The sequence below is a fragment of the Dendrobates tinctorius genome, unplaced genomic scaffold (assembly GCF_039654945.1).
Source record: "Dendrobates tinctorius isolate UK_male_01 unplaced genomic scaffold, ASM3965494v1 ptg000203l, whole genome shotgun sequence".
NCBI lineage: Eukaryota > Metazoa > Chordata > Amphibia > Anura > Dendrobatidae > Dendrobates > Dendrobates tinctorius.
Genome location: NW_027361870.1, coordinates 14,916,403 through 14,935,158, shown reverse-complemented (window position 1 = coordinate 14,935,158; position 18,756 = coordinate 14,916,403). Strand labels below are relative to the sequence as shown.

General features: G+C 42.5%; 2 protein-coding genes across 3 annotated transcripts in view; one reads left to right on the top strand and one right to left on the bottom strand.

Annotated features, from left to right (window-relative positions):
• The window catches only part of BTBD3 (BTB domain containing 3), a 63,162-nt gene that overhangs the window by 38,137 nt on the left and 6,269 nt on the right, over positions 1 to 18,756 (top strand). The window lies entirely within an intron of this gene.
• Positions 1,810 to 18,634, bottom strand: LOC141057284 (uncharacterized). Its single transcript, XM_073553829.1, has 7 exons — positions 18,349 to 18,634; positions 3,991 to 4,038; positions 3,728 to 3,923; positions 3,527 to 3,610; positions 3,231 to 3,441; positions 2,998 to 3,154; positions 1,810 to 2,875 (listed from the first exon to the last, which is right to left on the bottom strand). The coding sequence occupies exons 3-7, from the start codon at positions 3,749 to 3,751 to the stop codon at positions 2,386 to 2,388; spliced, it is 966 nt and encodes a 321-aa protein (XP_073409930.1). The 5' UTR covers positions 3,752 to 3,923; positions 3,991 to 4,038; positions 18,349 to 18,634; the 3' UTR covers positions 1,810 to 2,385.

The following is an 18,756-nucleotide window of genomic DNA, read 5'->3' as shown; positions in this document are numbered from 1 at the left end:
CAGGCTTACATTGATTTCACTTTTGAGGCCAATTCTTTGGCAGCAATTGTCATGGCGAAGGAGCGACAAAGGCAGCGTATCATGTGTCTGCGCCGACGACGTTTCTGGATTCACCCTATAACTGCACAGAGGCTGACACTGGGAGTGTTTGCAACGTTATATCTGTCGTTGCGAGGAAATCCAGAGAAGTTTTTTCATTATACGAGGATGAAAGTGGAAACTTTTGATTTTTTTGCTGGACAGGGTTGGAGAACTGATCCGGAGACGTGACACCTACTGCCGCTTCTCCATATCACCACCGGAGCGTTTGATGGTCACTCTCCGGTAAGCAATTGTTATTCTTTATCCTTCAAAGCAGACTTCAGTATACTGGAAATGTGTCTCCTCCTGTTGTTGCAGTTATTTTGCATTAATTATTTTTTTAACTTTTTACACAGATTCCTTGCAACAGGCGAATCCCTTTCGTCACTACAGTACCAGTATAGGATTGGGATTTCAACATTATCAGGTATAATCAAGTACACATGCCGTGCATTGTGGGACAGTCTACATGAAGAGTTTATCCCACAGCCCACAAATGGCACGAAATGTCTGACCAATTTTACAGCATCTGTCAGTTTCCGAATTGCCTGGGTGCAGTTGATGGCAAGCACATCAGGATCACTAAACCAGCAGGATCGGGATCTGAGTTTTTTAATTATAAAAAATATTTCTCAATAGTCCTGATGGCGATTGCAGACGCCAAGTACAAATTCATTGCGGAGGATATTGGGGCCTATGGACGCTCCAATGACTCACAAGTTTTTAAAATTTCAGCAATGGGACGTAATTTGTACGGAAACACATTCCAATTCCCACCTCCAAGACCGCTTCCTCAAACCTCTGGGCCACCACTGCCATTTGTCTGCGTAGGTGATGAAGCATTTCAACTGTCAGAACACCTGCTCAAGCCGTACGCAAGCAGAGACTTGACACCAACAAAAAGAGTGTTCAACTATCGATTGACACGAGCACGGCGGATGGTGGAGTGTTCGTTTGGAATTCTTACCGCTAAATGGAGAGTACTGTTAACCGCAATTAACTTGAAAACAGAAAATGTGGATGAGGTGGTAAAAGCATGTGTTGTGCTACACAATTTGGTTATTACTAAGGAACAGATTGCCATCGAAGACAATGATGAAACCACATTGAATGATTATCGCAGTGTTAATGTGCGAAGTACTCTAGCAGTGTCCAGAATGAGGGACACATTTGCCGAGTACTTTGTCACCTGAAGGTAGAGTTGAATGGCAGGATGGCATGGTTTGAGATGTTAAAACCAATTTTTTACCTTGTTGTACCAAACCATTTCTGTGGTTTAAGTTACTGTACCTTGTTGGCTTCAATTTTGGTAAAGTATTAGTACCTTTGCATCAGTATTCTATATTGTTTTACTACCTATTTTTTGTACCAAAATATTCACAATTTGTAAATTCCTGACAAAGCTCTTTTAAAATTGAACAAAAATTATCATTTAGTAAAAAACTTTCTACTAAATCATGTAGTGTGGTGTGTAGAAAATAATATAGGGGCTATAAAGCGGTATCCAAGGACCTTCCACAGTACTGCCCACCAGCAGGCCTCCCCCCACCGCCACACACACGTACGTTGCTCATACATGTTCTTGTACACACACTCCCATACTTTCACAAACTCACACACACCTACTCTCACACAATCACTCACATACTCACACACACACACACACTCATTGAGTTTTATACATCGACATGTTATATTAACAGTAAAAGAAACAAAAACATTTGACTGAAAAAATGTTTATATTTTTTTTCAGCTTTAGCTGAAATTTTTTCTTTTATATTTTTGTAATAAAACTTTTTTATTGGTAACAACAAAACACATTAAAGATTGGTGTAATGTGTAGAGGAAATAGTATTGGAGGGGCTCTCAGTTTGGACCACTTCAACAGGGGTGTTGTGGGAGGATGTAGTTTGTGAGGGGTCAGATAGCAAAGGACAAGGTATAGGAATGGAGAAGGTGAAGGGGTGGATAAAGCTGATGAAGGGGTGGAGAAAACAATAGACGGGGGGGAAACTTAACTGTGGGTGAAGGACGCTTGAATTTGGGATGTGGAAGGAGACTGGATGTATTGGGAAGGGAGTGTAGGTTGGGAAGGGAGTGGAGGCACGGATGCAGTTGGGAACTGGTACGGGGAAGCAGACTGGAAAGGGGCAGGAGGTTGGTACTGGGGAAAATGGTATGGTACAGGAGGGGTAGGAAGGACCGGGCCTGGAGCAACTACTGGGCCGGTTGGAGGGGCTGCTGATGTCACCTGTGCTAAGGCCACCTGGCAGGCTTGCATTACATGCAGCTGCTAATCAGGGGTTAGGTTGTCCAGCGCTCAATCACAGCTTTGAAAAAAGAATGATGCGGCGCTTTATTTGCATCTAGATGCATCCTTTCAACACGCGTGCCTAAATCAAGCACCTCTCTAGTAACAAGATTGAACCCAGCAGACATTTGCTGGGTCATGACTTTCATAGCGTTTTGAAAGGATGCATGTAGATTCAAAAACTCTGCAGCAAACTGCCTTTCCTGACCCCGCTGACGCAGCCGCCCAGAACTCAAAGGTGTTCTATGGAGGGCAGCTGTGTCAGAGGGGTGAGGTAAAGGAAAGCCTACCTTGTCAACAGCAGCTTCATGTAATGAAGCCTGCACAGATGCTCCAGCAGAGGTGGATGGGGCTGAGAGATCACACACAAGGGAAGGCATGGAGGGTGCAGAGTGGTTGGGTATGTTGTGGTCCATGGTGACGGCCCCCTGGGGGATCACTCCAGAAGGGTTCAATGCAGGCTCCCGCGTGCTGCTGAACGTGCTGTTGAAAAAAGTAGAAAAAAATAGACATTAATATCATGATATTCATTAGCCCTGGCTTCAAAAAAAAAGATTACACATTTGACCATTTTTTGTTTAGTCACTTCTGGTAGGAATGTTTACCTTCTTGTCACCATAGTTGATCTCAGGAATGACAGGGCCTCAGAATACTTATAGCGGCTCCTGCGTCCTCTTGATCCGCTGGGAGCCTGCATCTCTTTGTTGAACTCCTTCTTGAAGCGATCCCGCATTGACCGCAACCGCAACTGAACTCTTTCCCCTGAAAATTGAAAACACAAAATGGTTAGGATCAAGCACAATACATCCGGAAACATTACTGAAATGTGAATACTTACGCTGTTCTTTCTGTGCCCGAGAATGGAGTTCCTCCCAGTTAGATACCACGGCATGGCACACTTCCTCCCAGAGTCGTCTAGTAACACTAGTATCTGCATGGAAGCGGTCCGCCATATTCCAGAGCGGCTCACGATCTCTCACCATATCAATTAAGAGGTCCACATCAATAGCCACATCCTCACTGTCGGAATCGTGAGCACGCTGTGAAGCCTGTTTAAAGACAAAAAAGGTAAACATAACAATCACAGCATTAAGTACGAACCTTATAAAAGTCCTAAAAAAAAAAAATCCTTACTCTATGGCGACCGCCCCGGCGTGATTGCCGACGACTCTGGGAGGCACTTTGAGGAACTCTCGGACGAGCCACAGATTCAGAAGCCTATAATGAAAAAAAAAAAGAAGAAAAGGAAAATTAAATGCTGTTATGTTGATCTTGTTTTTAGGTCGAGTGATGTGTAAGAACATGTTTTAGTGCAATTAATGCAAAGATACTTACATGCGGGGAGCCCACTCCAGGCATTTCTCCGCTACGTCCGTCTCCTTCTGAGAGACCCTCTGGTTCAGCTTCCTATTAAACAAGAATGCATATATAGGGTTATGTGTACCAAGAATGTTCTGGCAAAAAAAAAATACCTCATTTCGCTGGCGATGTGAGGGAGGGCTCCCAGAAGAATACATGTCTGGCTGAAATTCTGTAATGAAAACAATTGTTACCTACAACACTAACCATATTCAAAGCTTTCAGGCCTGTATACTTACAATATGGGTTGCAAATTAGGATTTTTCAGTAGTGTCCTGGGCAAGTTCCTGCATGAAAAAAGCACGATGTAGTTTAGATTTGTGTTGTGTGCAACATTTATTTTTACAATCAAACAAAACAACAAAAATAGTAAAAAAATAAGATTTTTTGAATTCCACTCTCACCACCCTATAAAATGCAGCTTGGACAACAAACCATCGCAAAATTACTATGTATATACTCGTGTATAAGCCGCCCCGGCCCAAAAAATGGGAACACATAAGCCCAGTGTGTAATCCATACACTATGGCCCCATATGCTGTTCCATAGAATATGCCCCCATATGATGCCAAAAAAAAAAACCTATTGTGGGTCCATCGCCCCTGTCTGCCACTTCTTGTGTCAGTGACTGTTCATCCAGCAGAGGGGGACACGCACTTATCACATCAACGCACCCACTGAGGATGCAGCAGAGACCGCAGTGAGCAGCAATGGACCCAGGAAAGGTGGATATCACTATGCTTGCAACGCACAGATTCAGGAATGGTAACGTTACCACTGAAGACAGGAAGGGAGACAGTGGAGAAGCGAGCAAGGCTACAGATATGACAGCAGGATGATCTGTGACACCCCTGCTCCCCCTCTGACCCACAGGGAGATGACCCGTGTATAAGCCAAGAGGGGGACTTTTAGCCACAAAAATGGGCGTAACATCTTGGCGTATATACAGTACCTCCCCCTACAGTATTTACACATAAATACACACATCCACCCACGCAAACTACTTCACACTGTCCTTCATAATTAAAATCCCTCCCCACACTGATGACCACACCTGAAACTTTTTAAAAACAATAGTACAATGTATGAACAACATACGTGTGTGTGTGTGTGTATATATATACATATACATGCTGGGCAGGCAGCAGCAGGTACAGCATGGGACTCCAGCGTTGTGGCTAGCAGTGACAGCAGTGATGGGGGTTCTGCGGCAGAGGGTTCCAGTGGCGGTTGTGGGGGTCATGGTGGTGACAAGTTTAGCTGGAAAGGCGGCAAGACACAGTCGCTGGCTGTGACGGGGATGGGTGCGCAGGCATCGGCAGTCACACAGACAAAACGAAAACCTATGCTTGCAAGAAAATTTTTATACTCAAACTCCTGCTCGCTGGAGGTCCAATAGTGGATGGCTGTCAAAAATCCAGTTGGTTGCTGGATGTCTGGCTGGCTGGTGTATATGTGGCAGAATCCAGTGGCTGTGTGTGTCTCCAGTAGCTCTTTCTCCTCTGCATTCAGGGTGATGAATGCCCTCTCTCTACCTTTCCTATAGGGTGGGTGGAGATTGGCAGGTGTTTTTCCCCAAATTTGATACTTTTTGGAGCATGCTCAGTGCAAAAAACGGATCCGGCGCCGGAATCAGGCAAAAACCGGATGCCGCCGGATCCGGCGGCCATAGACTACCATTCTAAAAAAACCGCATGCCGCCGGATCCGGCGTCATCCGGTTTTTTACCGCAGCCAAAAAACGTTACATGTAACGTTTTTTCCAGACGCCGGACAGGCTGTTTTTGCCGGATCCAGCAAAAACCGGATACGCCGCATAGGCATCCGGCGCAATGCGGCAATAATGAAACTCTATGGGGAAAAAAACGGATCCGGTGGCAACAGGCGCCGGATCCGGTTTTTACACTTTTCGCCGCATCGCGCCTGATGCACAAAAACTGATGTGTGAAAGTAGCCTTAGCTGGGTAGGAAGGCAAAATGAACAATTGCAAGTACATAGTTGGCTAAAATATTATTTCAGTAAATTAGGAGGATACATTTTGATGTTAGCAGTGCTTTTTTAACCCCTTAATGACCAAGACTTTTTTAAATCTGTCCATTGTCACTTTATAAAGCAATAACTCTGGAATGCTTCAACATATCCATAATGGTAAACTTAGGTTGATTATATGTATATACATACCGTATTTTTCGCTTTATAAGACGCACTTAGGGGTGTGTTTTACAATGCGGATATACCTTAGGCCTGTTTCACACATCCGTTTGTGTCCATCAGTCAAAATCTGCCGTTTTGCAAAAAAAAAAAACGGATCTGCCATTTTTCTTGGCGGATCCGTTTTTTTTCCCATTGAGTTGCATTACCGGCGGATCTTGACAGATGGCCATCCGTTGGATCCGTTTTTTTGCGGATCTGCCAAAATTTTGACGTCCGCCGACATGCCCGAACGGACCATGCAACGTTTTTTCGGGCGGCCGGATCCGCATTTGCCACTGCGCATGCCCGAAAGACTTCACTCAGCCGCAAATTTAACCCTAAACTCTGTTCTGGCGGCTGAAAAATCTCTCTCTCTCCCTCTCCCTCTCCCTCCCAGATAGTCACACCACACAAAAACATTAATAAATTACATTTCCCTCATGACTGCTTTACATCAGTTCCATTTGTAAAATGTTATTTTATTTTGTTAATAGTTTAAAACTATAGCAATAATTTTTATTCTTTTTCAGAGAAATTTACAAAACTTAATTTTCAGGGACCAATTCAGTTTTGAAATTACTTTTGAGGTCTTTATATATTGGAATCCCCCAAAAGTGATACCATTTTGAAAAAAACGGCACCCCGCAACGTGTTCAATATTCCTTTCAGATTTCAACATTGCTTTCAAGGCCCTCTTTTCTCTTGGTATCTGTTGATTTATGTGGTTATTGTTATGCTATAATGTCTTTTATTGTCTGTACAAGTCCCCTCTAAAATGTAAAGTGCTGCGGAATATGTTGGTGCTATAGAAATAAAATTTACTTTTCAGATAGTTTAATAACCCTTTAGATGCTTTTCAGGAATTAGTGCAAAGTGACATGACCGGAATGAGGAAATTTATTTTTAACACCTAAGGGTAAGTTCACACAAGGCGATTTTGCTGTTTTTATTTTTTTTTTATTTTTTCTGCAGCAAAACCTGATCTTGTTGGCAGGAAAGAAGCTGCAGCAAAAACGCAGGTTTAGGTGCCTTTTTGGTGCGTTTTTTGAGTCTTTGTCCATGCTAATGTCCTTGACTTTTCAGCCGTAAAAACACTACAAATAATGATACCTGCCTTTTTGCAGCGTTTTTTTAACACCCATTCAAGCCAATGGGTGAAAAACGCTGAAAGAAGTGACATGCTCTATGACTTAAAAAACACAGCAAAGCACAAAATACTGATGACACAAAAAACCAATATGTGTGCGTGAGATTTCTGAAATCTCATAGGCTTTCCTGGTACTGTAAAAAGCAGCTGAAAATTAGCATTAAAAATGCCTAGTGTGAGCATACCCTTAATGTTTCTAATATCTCAACAGGTCGTGGAAGACTTTAAGGCCTTTATTTGGCCATGAATTGCTATAGCAAACAGCAGGAATACACAGTCAAGATTTCAGTGTGCCGTTGGGGTTAAAGAGGAGCCCCCACACTCCTGTTAACCATTTAGACACTGTAGTCACTAGTTACAGTAGTATTTAAAGGGTTAAACGTCCATGGTCGGTGCCAACACTGATTGTGGCTGATGCAGCAAATTGCCAGCAATAGTGTACAGCCGACAGCTACAGGATTGTCATCTGTCGGAGGATGTTATTCTCTTATATCACAGGTCAGTTTTAAGTCATATTGCAGGTCATTATGGGGTTAAAATAAACTTTCCAAAACCAAGTGGTGATACTAATCATATAAGCTTCATAGAATTTGAGAGTAAATTCACATGTTGATTTGTTGCACATTTTTATTTCTGCAGATTTTTTCTTGTCCTAAATCGCCCTAAGCCTATATGGAGAAAAAATAATTACAAGTTAGGGGAGGGCGGTAAGTGCTCTTAGTTTTCACAAGCAGTGGCCGCAGTGGTTGATTTTTCTGCAGGTGTGTAGTAAAAGTATTTGCCAGTTGGCATGCAGACCCTGGCATCCAGCTGGCTCTGCCTACCTATTACTACATCGAGTTTGGATTTACTCTTGAAGATCTTGGTGTTGAAATCTCCTTGTATTCTTGTAATATTATAGTACATCTATTACCACAACAATTAAAGGGAATATGTCATTAGGCTTTTGCTATGTAATTTGAGAGCCACATGATGCAGGGGTGGAGATCCTGATTCTAGTGACGTGTCACTTACTCGACGCAGTGCAGTTTTGATAGAATCCCTATTAAATCTGCTGTAGATGTAGCAGTGCTCAGAATGCTGAGCCCTGTATATCTCCACCCACACCACTGGTAGATTCCTGTGTACACTGTGCATTGTCTGCAAGCTGCCAATCAGTGGTGGGTGAGAGGTTACCCAGATTAGGTCTCACCTGCAAACAAGTCTAAAAAGCTAGGCAGTGATAATCTCATGCTGATAAAATATTGATTGTATTGACACTACAACACAGCCTAGTAAGTGACACATCCTTGGAATCAGGCTCTATGTCCCTATATTAATTATGCTTCCCTCATATTAAATAGCAAAAACCTTCTGACAGATTCCCTTCAGTGTCCCAGTACATGATGGCAGTGCTCAAGGGCGCAGCAGTATCGGGCAGAGGTAACTGGCAGCTAGGTACTATCTACAAATACACACATGGCAGTGTTTGTAGTTGTGGTCCAAATGCATCATCTGTAGATATGCTTACCTCCCGCTGTGATGCATACAGCGGTATTACAGCACTTATATGGATGGGTGATTTTATACAGATGCACAAAGGTTTATTGCCTTTAATAAATGTGATAAATCAAGGCCCATTTTCTGTTATGTGTTGTATTACAGAGCTATTTCAGGGGATGTGATGCCCCTACAAGTCGCCATGCTGTGGCACTGCCGGTGCCTACAGGCCCATGGCTGCATGTCATGTTTGTTCCATTTGTTAGAATTATGACAACACTGAGTTCCAACCAGGGCTGTGGAGTCGGTAAGCCACAGTTGCGACTCCGACTCCTGGATTTTATCAGGCTCCGACTCCTTCATAAATGGCCAATTCATAACAACAAATTTACTGTTGTAAAATATTAAACATCGTGCTTATTCAGTTTCTCACCATCATATAAGTAAACAGACCACTTGGAGCAAAAACTACATTTATTAGAATACAATTAGAATATAGCAAATAACTTTTATAAACTTTTCTAAACTGTAAGTAAATATGCAATAAACACTTTTATGCAGTTAATAAGAAGAAATCTATAAATTTGTCCTCAGAAAAAGTATTGCCTCTGTCAGATCCTCCTTCATGGATGCCCTCAAATCTGATCTAATAATTTTGAGAGCAGAGAACAACCTCTCTACACTAACTTGTGTTGGTGGCAAAGCAGTAACCACTCGGGCAACATCTCTGACAATGTCAGGATACAGAGGAATCGCTTGTTGCACTGTTATTTTTGATGAACGGTCAAATTTCTCAATTTCTTTTAGTGCACATGAAAAATTCTGCTGAAATGTACTGGCTGTGTTCCTTCATGGGGATGACTCTTCTTCTATGCGGGAACGCTTTGCACGGTCCTTGTGATCCAAATATTTTTCGAAATTAAATTCTTCATCAGTTGATGATGAGGGTGAAGATGTGGCAGGACGACCAAATTCTTCTTGTTCCTCCTGACTGTTCTGCAACCCTTTCATCCTTACTGCTATTTCAAACAGAGCTTCTTTTCCTTTACTTAGCTGTTGATCATCTAGAAGAATCCGATGCATTGGGTCTACATAAACAGCTGCCAAAAGAATGTTATTTTGTAATAGTAGCTCCTCTCTCTGTTTCATTGATGTAGCAATGCCACTTGCAATTAACCCTCCTCTTTGGGACAGGCGAAACATCAGGTTCTTCCACTCCTTTAAGAAAATACCTGGAGTTAAGTCCTCTGCTTGTAATTTTTTAGTCATTGTAAATGGGTGCTCTAGCAATTTTTCCAGCTCAGTCACCTGATTCCACTGACTTTCATTTAGCGTCAGTTGAGGGTTAGCCATGTCTACAAGAAAGGTTTTCAGTTCAACCAAGCGCTGAATCATTAAGTAAGTACTACCCCATCGTGTGGCTTGATCAATAATTGCCCCTTTTCCAGCACGTCTCTTCAAAATTGAGTCAACTTTAGGGGTTCTGGCAACATTAGCCAATTTTCTCACCTTGCCAATCAGTGCAGCAGCATGTCCTTCTTGCAGACTGTCTCTTATAGCCAGCTGTAGCGTATGCACAACACAGCGCATGTGATGAATGAAAGAACATATTGACACAGTTTCAACAAGATCATCTAAACTATCATGTTGCTGTTTATCTGAAGCAACTTCAGTTTGCTCCTCAGTTACAATACTGTGTTCCTCTATTTCAAACATTTCTGTGTCTGTGGACCCAGAATGTTCTTCTAGCTGCTGGTCACCATCATTACTCTCATTCATTAGCTTAATAGTACTTATCATATTTGAAGCATTGTCAGTTACGACAGAAAGAACTTGCTCTTTTTTAAGTTCATAGTCTTGCAGAACCTTTTCCACCAAGACCTGGAGAAACTCACTGGTGTGATGAGCTTTGGTGTCTTTTACTGCCAATGTCTTGGTAACTATTTCATTTTTGTCACAAACAAATCGGACATTGATGGCAAAATAGTTCACTCTGTGACGTGTGCAGGCATCCATTTTAAGAAACAGAAAGCGTCCCTTGAGAGTTTTTTTAAGTTCTTCCTTTTGTTTAAAAGCTTCTTCGATTACTAATTTTCTAATACTCTCTCTCTCCAGAGAAACACCAAGCTTGCGGGCCATTTCCCCATTCAGACACATAAAAGCTGGTCGTGAAAATAATGAAATAGGCACACTATCCTTTACAACAAGCTCTATGATCTGTTTTTTAAATGTATCTACTGTCATTGTCACAGTAACTTTGTCACTGACAAAATATCTTGCAACTGATGGCTGCAAAGTTCTCTGCTCCTTTGTTTGGCTGGAAGAGCTGGGCACTGGTTCATTGGTTTGGATGCAGTCTTTCTCATCCACTGCTTTCAGTACTTCTGGATGAAAGCGCTGTAAATGTCTCTTTAGATTAGAAGCTCTGGTAGGAGCATTTTTATCTTTGCCTGAATATGCACTCATCTTGGCTTCCAGCATTTGTTTTCGTCTGGATCATTTGTCATACACTGACAGACATAATGTTTTCTATCTTGAGTGATGGTGAAATGTTCAAATACAGCTGATTTAATGTGATGTTTCTTTGACATTCTCAGGTTTTTAATTCTGCATTCACAATCCAAATGACAATTGTTTTTCCTAAAAACAATTGTACAAAATTATTGCCAGGTCGTACAACTGATATAGTGGTCAGTAATACTGTTATTATTCCTCAAGTACTCACAGTTAACTGATGCAAAGTTTGTTGAAAGGATAATACTTCTTACAGTCTTCCTCTTCTGAGTAGCAGGCAGCTGTGAGATGCTTGGAAGACGCACACCTAGTATGATCTAGTCTAGAGGAGGAGCTTTACTACTAAGAATTTGCAACACATTTTCACTTTCAGTTTCATACATTGTAAGTAGGGGGGTTGGGGCAGCATGAGGTTAACCAAGTATAAGATTAGATAAGGGCAGTGGAGAACAGTGACACACAAGAAGTAAGAAATGTCTCTATCTCCAGCAGAACTGCTTATCACTGTTGTTCATAGTTTGATAGAACATATATATTTGAGTAACATTTATAAAATTCATATGAAAGTTAAATTATGAAATATTAATACATTTTTTTTAAAGCTGGAGTCGGAGTCGGTACATTTCTTCCGACTCCAACCAAAACTAACTCCGACTCCACGACTCCGACTCCACAGCCCTGGTTCCAACATTTCACCCTTTAACCTTCTGGGCCGACCTTGATCTCATGATCTACTTCAGATTTTATGAGCACCTTGCACATGGCACTGACCTTATGATCAAGGAACTTTTATGTAGTCTATTAAATCATTTCAGTCTAGTTTTAGGAGATTCTTATCAATACTAAATTATCTGACCTTCAGCAGAAAATTAACACTTCCTTCTATAAGTAAAGGGCCTTCAGGAGAGGAAATAAAATGTAAAAAGTTTTTTTGTGGGTTATCTAGAGCTTCAGGCCCATATTACGGCTTTGTTTTTCTAGGGCGCCGTGCCAAGGCTGCATTAGAAATAGTTGTGTCATTGTTCCACTTGAGATGTTTGTGCAAAGATATTATTCCTCTGAAACATTGCTTTCGGGGGCACAGCATGCCTGTGTAATGGTTCACAGAGGTTATTGTTTTTAGGCTTTGAAGATAAACATAAGTACAATATGCAGCTTAAGGGCTCTCTCATATTGGCGTATAAATTAGGTGAGTGCAATGCAAGAAAACATCGCATTGCATTCTGACCAATGTTAGCAAAGGAGTCAGTGCTCATCTGCGAGGTTTTTTTTGTTTTGTTTTTTTTCTTCTTTGCTCAGATCGGACTGAAAAAAATCACAGCATACTGTGATTGTCTGCAATTTATCAGATTACACTGGCCAATGTAAGTCGATGGGTGTGCCCTCCAATTTTTACCCATCAGCCGGGTAAATTCGCAGCCCAACCGTCAGAATTCAATAGATAGAAATGTCTTTGAGAGTTTGTATTGTGTAGTTTGCTGTACATGTATTTAGCGAAAAAAAGTGACGTTAAGTCCCAAATATTTTAAATAACCAGCTAAGGGAAACCAGACAGCTGTGAGCTGGAATTAATAGTGTGGGAAGTGGCCAATATCCATGGAGCTTCCCAGCATGTTAATATCCGCTCACAGCTGTCTGCTTAACTTTTAGTGGTTATTAAAAAGGTGGGACCCTAAAAATAAAAAAAAGTGGGGTTCCCTCTATTTTTATTGACCAGCAAATGCTGAGCAGTCAGCTTCAGGCTCATATTAATAGGTTGAGAAGGTCCATGGATGTTGTCCCCTTCCTAGCCCTTTAAGAGCAGCCCTTAGTCACCCCAGAAATGGCATATTCATTAGATGCCCCAATTCTGGCGCTTAGCCTCAGCTCTTCCTGATTGCCCTGGTTCGTTGGCAGTGGAGGTAATGGTTTTGGGGCTGGTCAGCTGTGTAATGTATACTGACATCAAGCCCGGGAGTTAGCATTGGGGAGGTGTCGATCAGACACCCTCTTTACTAGCCCTGTAGTCAAAAGAAAGAAACACACAAAAGTCCTTTATTTGAAAAAAGCCCTCCCTGACAAATTCCCTCATTTACCCATTTATTGCCATGGAAAAATAATCCACAGGGTCCATTAAACTCCATATGGAGGGAGGTCGCATGACGATCCCTGACTTCTTCATACAGTCAATGTTTTTTTTGTTTTGTTTTTTTACATTTATTCCTATAAAGCTGCCGGATGTGCTCCACAGAGCTTATTAAATATTTGACTATTGTTGCTATCTATAGCTGCATAAAAGATTACTGTATTACTTTTGTAAACTAGCTGTAAATTACATAGAGTATTAGGCTATGTGCCCACGTAGCGTTTTTCATGCAGAATATTCCTGAGCAGAAACGCACACCCTCTTCCAGGGAAAACGCATGCGTTTTATGAAGTGCTTTTGTTAAGCGTTTTCACATGCGTTTTCCTATGCGTTTTTGCAATATAATTGAGGCTGTGTGCCCACGTTGCTTTTTTTAAGCGTTTCCGCAGCGCTTTTAGATGCGCGTTTCTGCTGCAGAAACACTTAAGAAAAGCATCTAATGGAATGGAAAACGCACATGTTGTGCTAATGGTGCGTTTGTACCGCTGCGGAAACGCTTAGCGGAAAAAAACGCAGCATGTTCATTAATTGTGCAGAATCGCATGTGATTCCGCATACATACACTGTAATTGCAAAAACGCAAAGGAAAACTCATGTCAAAACGCTTGACAATCGCGTCAAAAACACATGTCAAAAAGCGCATGCGTTTTCCCTGGCAAGGGCATGCGTTTCTGCTCAGGGGAAAAAACGCTTGAAAAACGCTACGTGGGCACATAGCCTGAATGTATGCGGAAACGCGTGCGTTTCCGCAAAATTAATGAACATGCTGCGTTTTTTCACGCAGCATTTCCCCAGATGAAAAAAACGCAACATTAGCACAACATGTGCGGATTCTATTAAGATTACATTGGATGATTTTCTTAAGCGTTTCCGCATTAGCGCTTTCCGCAGCAGAAACGCTTGTCTAAAAGCGCTGCGGAAATGCTTAAAAACCGCAACGTGGGCACACAGCCTTACAGTATGTAAAAGATGATGTTAAAAACACATTGAGGCTATGTGCCCACGTAGCGTTTGTCAAGCGTTTTTTTCCTAAGCAGAAACGCATGCCCTTGCCAGGGAAAACGCATGCGCTTTTTGACACGCGTTTTTGACGTGATTCTCAAGCATCTTGACATGCGTTTTCCTATGCGTTTTTGCATTTACAGTGTATGTATGCGGAATCATCGCATGCGATTCCGCACAATTGATGAACATGCTGCGTTTTTTTCCGCTAAGCGTTTCAGCAGCGGAAAAAAACGCACCATTAGCACATGTGCGTTTTCCATTCTATTACATTAGATGCTTTTCTTAAGCGTTTCCGCAGCAGGAACGCTTGTCTAAAAGCGCTGCGGAAACTCTTAAATGCAACGTGGGCACACAGCCTGAATATGGGTACTAGTTGAGAAAAATTGCTTTGCAATTGCATGAGACTTTTCTGGATTAACATCGGATTGATTTTTATACACTAGTGTGACTCTAGCCTAAGATGTTGATCCAGAGGAAGATAAAAATCCCATAAGACTGATGCTAATTGCCCCATATTAGGGGAAAATTACTTTCTGATTCCACATAAAGCAATCAGACTAGTTTCCTGGAATGTCATGTAGCTCAGTATTAAATATGTTGCAACTGTGTAGTGAAGGGGATAGCCAACCTTTTGTGTGTTTAAAAAAAAAAAAAAAAAAAAGCCCCTTCATTTCCCGGTGCTCCAGGGCAGACATTCTGGTAATGCTTCAGGTCTTTATTTACAAGTGGTCAGCTTGTGACTGTCTGCCCAGCCGTGGCCTCAGTCTTCACATGCTGTACTGCCTAGATCATGGCTCCTCACATTTTGAGTAGCTCTGTCAGTAATGCGTTACTTGATTCTTAAGGCCACTTGTAGGGTGCAAAGTATACTTGCTGGCAGCTTATAAGCAAAAACAGGCACTGGTTGTGTATTTGCATTAGATCTGCTCTTTACCCCTCTACCATATCCCCCCAACCCTACCCTTACCCCACACCACCACCTACTTGCATCCAAATGGGTGAATAACCTGTGTAAGGAGCTAAGTTAAACAGCTAAGTAATTTCAACTTGCCTGCCTGTTGTGCACGGTGCCGTTCTTCCCCGGCACAGACTGCTCCTGCCAGAGATTCAGCTGCTGACGTGACTGGGCTGGTCTCCCAACATCATTCTCATTGACAGCCTGCTCACTCAGTTAGGCAGTGGGGATCTGGCTAGCTATCAGAATGACGTCAGAAGTTCTCTCCCGTTGACAGACCGGACCGGAAAAGAAGCCTCCGCCCTGTGGACATGACATCAGCAGAGGCTTTTGAATCCCCAGCAGGAGCGAGCTGTGACTGTTCGGTGTCGGGGAAGAACAGCATCGGAAGTTGATCATTATTTCTGTCTACATATTGCAGTTGTGTGTTGTGGTTTTAGCATTTCAAGGGAAGTTACCACTTTTCCACAAGTGATGAATGCCAGGAATGGGCCACTGTAGTGATCAGTGACAGATTTAGAACTCTTCTTAATACTGTAAATTTTTTTTTTTTTTTTAGTGCTTCCATATCTCTAAAAGAAAAATTAATTTCAATTGATTTTCATAGTATAGTAACATTAGTAGTAGTATTTATTTTTTTGCTTAGTTTGTAAATTCCAATTTTTTTGGAGGTAGTTTTTCAAGTCCTAAAGTATGGCATATAAAAAAAAAAACAAAAGGAAAAAACACTAAAGAGCGATTTAAATATGCTGCATTCAGAGTGAGTGTGGAGGGGGGACGCCACTGACCTAACAATGCCATCAAAACATAAAAAGCAGCATTTTATACAGTACATTTAATCTACTAATATATACTTCAAAGTAAGATTTAAAAACAGCATTTATAAACTCCAAAATGTATAACTCCTTGAAAGACCAGCTATTGAAAAATGGTGTGTGTGTGAAAAGTACTTTCCTGTACCTAGACAAGCTTCAGGGGTTAATGAGATGATGCCTTTCTGCCACAATCAATAGAGCAGGGAACTCCCTGGATGGGGGATCAGTCATTGTGCTGCTGTAAGAAGAGCTTTCCTCTCTATAAATAGAGGTATATATGGATTACGTGATGTGGTGTATACACTAAAGTGAGCCTAATACTCGGCAAGACAGAAAACCCCAACACTACTGTGTTCTGCATCCTGGCCATATTAATGAAATATTATGGGAAACTAGTTTGTAATACATGAAGAAAAGCGCTCACATGACGGCACATGATTCATTTCGAGTGCCGGGTCCCCGCTGAGACTGACGGTCGAGGACGATGTCGCATCAGCTTTTTAAAAATCAATTCGACCCTGATCCGTGAAATGAGGTCGGTTGTGGCAATTTGACAGCGTGCCCCTGTATTCCCTAAAATCCCTTAGAAGCTGAATCTGCAACAAGGTTCAGCAGGAGGAGCAGTGACACCTGCTATTATTTCTGTGCTTCTTGTGTGCAGAAACTCACATTCCCCCCCTTGTATGACTGCGATAGCCATTGGCCTAATTAGCACAGCTTAGTAATTTGGATCTGTCATGGCCCATTATTTTAGTTTGGGTGAGGGTGGGCGGATTAAATAAAATTCAGTGACCTAATCTCTTTTTTTTTTTTTTTTTTTACTAGAGTGTGCCTCTAGTAAACTTGAGGGCATGTGTTAAGGCCCCTTTACATTTAGCGATGCACCAGCGATCCGACCCAGTCAGGATCGCTGGTGCATCGCTAAATTATCGCTAGTGAGCTGCCACACAGGCAGACTTCACAGCGATGCAGCAGCGACGCAGCGCACGATACTCACCTTTCACACACAGCGATCCTGACGTCCTCCCGCCCGCCTCCACGCGTCACTCGTCGGCGCCAGCAGGAAGCTGACGTCGAGAAATGGAGCCAGACATTCTCGCGCGATCAGCGATGGACAGCGGGGGGGAGCCGGTCAGAGGTAAGTATCACACATAGCGATATCGCTATAACGTCACAAAATCGGTGACGTTATAGCGATATCGCTATGTGTAAAACCCTCTTTACTGCATACCTTCCATATGTTTGTGTGTACACTATAGATTTATGGAATGTATGCAGTGATACACTTGTGTGATATACATAGATACATATGTATAGGCACATAATCAATCAATATGTATATACATGCTTGTGTGTGTGTGTGTGTATGTATGTATACATACATACATACATACGTGTAAACTGAGGCACCTAATTTTGCCACAGAAAACTGGGTAAGCGTATTTGCTCAAGTATAAGTTGGGTATGCATTGTCCCCTCATCCCTGTCCTGGTATGTGTGTCTCTCCCTTCTGTGTGCATGGCTCCTCCGTCCTCCACCCCTGCTGTGTGCATGGCTCCTCCGTCCTCCACCCCTGCTGTGTGCATGGCTCCTCCGTCCTCCACCCCTGCTGTGTGCATGGCTCCTCCGTCCTCCACCCTTGCTGTGTGCATGGCTCCTCCGTCCTCTCAGTCATACTCGCCCCCTCCTGGCGCTGTCTCTGCACTTCCCTGCTTCTCCATTGTCCTGGCGAGGCAGCTTCTTCCTGTGCTCAGCGGTCATGTGGTACCGCTCATTAAAGTAATGAATACGCGCTCCACGCTTATGGGAGAGGAGACGCGTGCAGATTCATTACTTTAATGAGTGATGCCACGTGACCGCTGAGCACTGGAAGAAGCTGCCTCGCCAGGACAGCAGGGAGATGCAGGGAGGACTTGCAGCGATGGCGTAAGGAGTGGGTGAGTATGATGTGACAGCCGCCGGCTCCTACCGCTACCCCGACCCCCGGAACAATGACTTGAGTATAAGCCGAGAGGGGGGCATTTTCAGCCTAAAAAAAATGGGCTGAAAATCTCAGCTTATACTCGAGTATATACGGTATTTTATGCGCATGATACACACACACATTTGTATTATAGCATACATTCTATTTGTGTGTGTGTATAAAAATGTATGCTTGTGCATGTACCTTATAGTGTGTTGTGATATACATTATAATATACTGTAATTTGTGTGAAAAATATATATAATTAAACACATACATGGAGACCTCTTTCTTCCATATATTTGTATGTGTGCTCATGTATATAATATGGGAGTATGTGATGTTTGTATTATATAATATATCGCTCTCTATATCTATATTGTTCTCATGTTGATTGTTACCTTTATTCCTTTGCTGGGTGGTTGACTACAGAGGCTTTCCTATGCCATTTAGCGGTGTTTTCCACTCTGAGTATATCTTCCATAGGTATACCACCACGTCCCCTTTACCCGGGAGACGATGTATACAGCAAACACTCTTGCTGCGATGTTTGGTCCAATCATTATCTGTGGCTTCAGCTATTGGCTCAAAGCTATTGACTGTCTGACACCATCTGCAAAGCTGCAATCTCTGCTCTCGTCAGATCCATTCAGCACACGGCTCCCGTCAGCGAGCGGACTATCTCTGCTTAAAGCACAATCCGATCTTGTTAACCTAATTTGCTAAAAGAAATGCAGACAGCTATACACGCTCTCTGTTCTGCCGCCGCACAATAGGTGGCCCAGCTGTGCTGTGTCTGAGGGGAATAA

Excerpts from the sequence above, each read along its gene's own strand:
- LOC141057284 (XM_073553829.1), bottom strand. The coding sequence starts at position 3,751 with ATGCCTGGAGTGGGCTCCCCGCAT. Across the intron at positions 3,611-3,727 it reads CTGGAGTGGGCTCCCCGCAT|GCTTCTGAATCTGTGGCTCG; the intron begins GTAAGTATCTTT and ends TTTTCATTATAG. Across the intron at positions 2,876-2,997 it reads TCAACTATGGTGACAAGAAG|CACGTTCAGCAGCACGCGGG; the intron begins GTAAACATTCCT and ends TTTTTTCAACAG.